At 37.1% G+C, this 4,543-nt stretch overlaps 1 protein-coding gene across 1 annotated transcript in view; it reads left to right on the forward strand.

The window, feature by feature from the left end:
• Positions 1 to 3,528: 3,528 nt before the first annotated feature.
• The window catches only part of LOC126905044 (uncharacterized protein C05D11.1-like), a 23,310-nt gene continuing 22,295 nt past the window's right edge, over positions 3,529 to 4,543 (forward strand). Inside the window, exons 1-2 of the mRNA XM_050684440.1 lie at positions 3,529 to 3,556; positions 3,676 to 4,342. Coding sequence (XP_050540397.1) covers positions 3,529 to 3,556; positions 3,676 to 4,342 — 695 coding nt within the window. The remainder of the gene's footprint in view (positions 3,557 to 3,675; positions 4,343 to 4,543) is intronic.

The following is a 4,543-nucleotide window of genomic DNA, read 5'->3' on the forward strand; positions in this document are numbered from 1 at the left end:
GTGTCGGGACAAATTTTTTTTTTTCATTTTATAGTACATAAAAAAAGCTTTAATTTGATATATGTTTAAAGGACGCAGTATTTCCGGAACATTTTCAAAAGTTCAGTTGAAAAAGTTCTATTTTTAATACAATGTTTCAAAATTTGAACCCCCCCTATATAAGGGGAAATTGTCTAATTTTAATAAAAAGTATGTCAAATGAAAGATGTACTTATAATGTATTTAGAAAAAAAAAATTGTGCTGATACATACATTTTTCGAAAAGTTATAGTATTTTTAAGTTGAAAATTAAAAATCGAAAATTTTAACACAAAAATATTGTTTTTTTAACTACGGCAACCACCGTTTACATGCGGGGAACGAGGGAAAATTTTTAAATTTATGTTTTGTATAACAACATAAANCATTTTTTTAAACTAATTTATGTTTTGTATAACAACATAATTAATTGTAATATTTATTATAATAGATATATTTTTATTAATAAAAATATCTATTAAATGTTTTTTTATGTTCCTAAGTCAATTAGGAAATCTTACTCAAACTGGGGGGCCTTAGTTCCCCTATTTCCGATTATAGCTACTTCTACGAATAATTGATTTGTTTAATAAATTTATTTAATTATTAACGATTTTATTTCAAAATTATATTTTAGGTAAATATGTTTGTCTAAAAGGCAAGTGTAAAGGTCAAACCTTTCTTTTGTTATTTATGACCGTCCGTTCGACCCACCGTTCGCTAACGGATGGTTTCTATTATCCGTTGTGAACGAACGTTTTTTATTGTTCTAAATGGTCGCCCGTTCGATGTTTCATACGTTCCGAACGTGTTCACGGACAACGTTCGCCATATAAACTTATATAAAATAAAATCTGAACGTATACGTTCGTGAACGGACGATTCAAAAATAGACCCTCTGCTCCTTTATACCACCGGAAGCCACCGTACGGCATGGGCTGACTCATAGCCCACCCGTAAAGGTTATTGCCTGTAAACATTAAACGTTTTTAAACCACCGCTCAATTATTACGCGTTTATATACAGAGTGTTCAGTAAGTTAGGAAACAGTTAAATTGTTACAAACAATGAGTACAATAGAAATTCGTTTCCTTATTTACTGAACACCCTGTATACACGTATAGATTACTTACAGTCTTGGTACACGATCCATGATTCTGGTTTTGATGGATCGTAATCGGGTGTCTTAGAATTGTTGGCCTTTTCATAGTGCTTGACGGCCTGCACTAGTCGACCACGAATGCCCTGTTCCACCATCAGTAGCATGTCGTAATCGTTCAAGAGCTCCAGCTTCATCCCAGTGTACTTCAACATACAATCGACGCTAAAACCAGGCGCGGTGTAATAGTGCGCCGGGTCCAAATTGTAGGTTGAAGTACAGATGTCGCGGAAGTTCTCAAACACGTCAGCCAACAACAACACGTCAATCTTAAGATATAGGTCGCTGTACTCACCGAGGGTTGAGCAGTCGAAACGGTTCCACACCTCCGTGGCATATCTATAGTCGTCGTCATCAATATTAGACTCACTCAACTGACTATGGAAAGCGTCCTGAGCGTCCGCGATCCGATGTTTTCACCATGAACCCATAGATCATGGGATGGTGGATGTGCATAGTCCTAGTATAGGCACCCATACGATCGTCTGTTTTCTCCAGTAAGGCCTCAAAATCGGCGTAGATGACGAACGGTAACCGTTGTGTCATTACCCACGCGTCAAATTCGACCTTACTGCCCTCTGCCGGCATAACGGGTAAAATAGGCTTGTTCTTGTCGCATATCAACTTGTGTTGCTCCAACGCTTGTTGACCCCGAAGAATATGCTTTTTAGGCATATCATCAAAGCTGGTGAAGCAACGTTTACAAGTGTATATGCGGCCATGATGTTGAGTTTTTTGGCTGCGCACAAGCTTCGAAAAATCGGAAATGTACGAGTAATGTGACTTTTCAGAGTCACCGATGTACAACAGGTCAAAATGATTCTGTTGCTCTTGGTCGGCGACTCTTAGAGGATACACCAACCACTTCATCTTAACGTCGTCTCGTTCCAAGCCGTACACGTTGACAGACACGTTAGGGTTTCGTCGCTCAAATATTTTAATTTGGGACACAGGTGTGGGGAACGTCAACCCCGTGAAATCATACCTGTGTTCCTCGTTAAAATATTTTTCATTAACGCGATATTTATTACTCCCGCTAACGTGTCTTGCCAAAATGGACCACTTGAAACAAGACTGATCTATATTCTGTGGGTTGATGATTGCTTTTCTTTGATTAATCTCTGGTGGGACAGGAATATATGATGAGCCGGCGAGGGGCGTATACTTGTATACGCTGAGCATAAGGCTGTCGATATACGTTAGCGTGAATCCGCTACCCCTACCCGAGTATGCGTCTTCCTCGGCAATCATAACCTCAAAATCTTCATCAACCGCACACCCGATATCCGTATCGGATAGCAATGCCCTAGCCCATGTCTTAAAGGCACGGTCTTCGGACGGTGCTTCTGATCGAGGTATATGGTATGAGGTCTCCAATTTGAGATTATACTTGATTGGCCGGTTACCTACGATTTCAGCGAGTCTGGCCACCAGCTCGGGTTTAACGGCGCGTAGAAAATCTCGATAGCTCGCGAAATTTTCCACGCTCTTCCGGTAAAACCAAACGGCTTCCCGCTCTAATGAGGAATCGATCTCGGTGAAATCACTGGTATCCGTCAATTGCATACATAACCTTTTCGACCTAACCGCACTGTTGTTGGCCTTACTACGCTTAGCCGCCTGACGTGAAGAAGCAGATGTAAACGAGGTAGCTTTAATAAAAAATTAATAAATAATTTATTTATTGGAAAATAAAAAAAAATAATAAATAAATAAATAAAAAAAGGTTGTAAAATTAAAGAGATATTAAAATGTAAATAATTGTATATACCTGGTACAGAAGACGTTTGCTGGTTCATGATTTTTTATTTGCGCGTGTAAAATATAAAAATAATAAATTTATAAGTAAAATTAAAACTATATTAAAAATATTATTAATTTAAAAAAACTAAAAAATATTAAAAATATTAAACTAAGGACCCTCTTGAATCATTCTTGATACTCTTTCATAATAATCTTCTTTTTTTAATATTACAACAGAATTCCCCTTATCTGCCTTTAAATAAAAACAGTTTTTATTTTTTAAGTCTTTTATGAGTCGTGAATGTTTTTCATTTTTTCCTAAACCCCCTTTATTTATAACAGAATTTTTTTGTAGAAAATTTTTGTAGACTCATAAAAGACTTAAAAAATAAAAACTGTTTTTATTTAAAGGCAGATAAGGGGAATTCTGTTGTAATATTAAAAAAAGAAGATTATTATGAAAGAGTATCAAGAATGATTCAAGAGGGTCCTTAGTTTAATATTTTTAATATTTTTTAGTTTTTTTAAATTAATAATATTTTTAATATAGTTTTAATTTTACTTATAAATTTATTATTTTTATATTTTACACACACAAATAAAAAATCATGAACCAGCAAACGTCTTCTGTACCAGGTATATACAATTATTTACATTTTAATATCTCTTTAATTTTACAACCTTTTTTTATTTATTTATTTATTATTTTTTTTTATTTTCCAATAAATAAATTATTTATTAATTTTTTATTAAAGCTACCTCGTTTACATCTGCCTCTTCACGTCAGGCGGCTAAGCGTAGTAAGGCCAACAACAGTGCGGTTAGGTCGAAAAGGTTATGTATGCAATTGACGGATACCAGTGATTTCACCGAGATCGATTCCTCATTAGAGCGGGAAGCCGTTTGGTTTTACCGGAAGAGCGTGGAAAATTTCGCGAGCTATCGAGATTTTCTACGCGCCGTTAAACCCGAGCTGGTGGCCAGACTCGCTGAAATCGTAGGTAACCGGCCAATCAAGTATAATCTCAAATTGGAGACCTCATACCATATACCTCGATCAGAAGCACCGTCCGAAGACCGTGCCTTTAAGACATGGGCTAGGGCATTGCTATCCGATACGGATATCGGGTGTGCGGTTGATGAAGATTTTGAGGTTATGATTGCCGAGGAAGACGCATACTCGGGTAGGGGTAGCGGATTCACGCTAACGTATATCGACAGCCTTATGCTCAGCGTATACAAGTATACGCCCCTCGCCGGCTCATCATATATTCCTGTCCCACCAGAGATTAATCAAAGAAAAGCAATCATCAACCCACAGAATATAGATCAGTCTTGTTTCAAGTGGTCCATTTTGGCAAGACACGTTAGCGGGAGTAATAAATATCGCGTTAATGAAAAATATTTTAACGAGGAACACAGGTATGATTTCACGGGGTTGACGTTCCCCACACCTGTGTCCCAAATTAAAATATTTGAGCGACGAAACCCTAACGTGTCTGTCAACGTGTACGGCTTGGAACGAGACGACGTTAAGATGAAGTGGTTGGTGTATCCTCTAAGAGTCGCCGACCAAGAGCAACAGAATCATTTTGACCTGTTGTACATCGGTGACTCTGAAAA

This window comes from Daktulosphaira vitifoliae, unplaced genomic scaffold (assembly GCF_025091365.1).
Source record: "Daktulosphaira vitifoliae isolate Bord-2020 unplaced genomic scaffold, ASM2509136v1 Scaffold_4, whole genome shotgun sequence".
NCBI lineage: Eukaryota > Metazoa > Arthropoda > Insecta > Hemiptera > Phylloxeridae > Daktulosphaira > Daktulosphaira vitifoliae.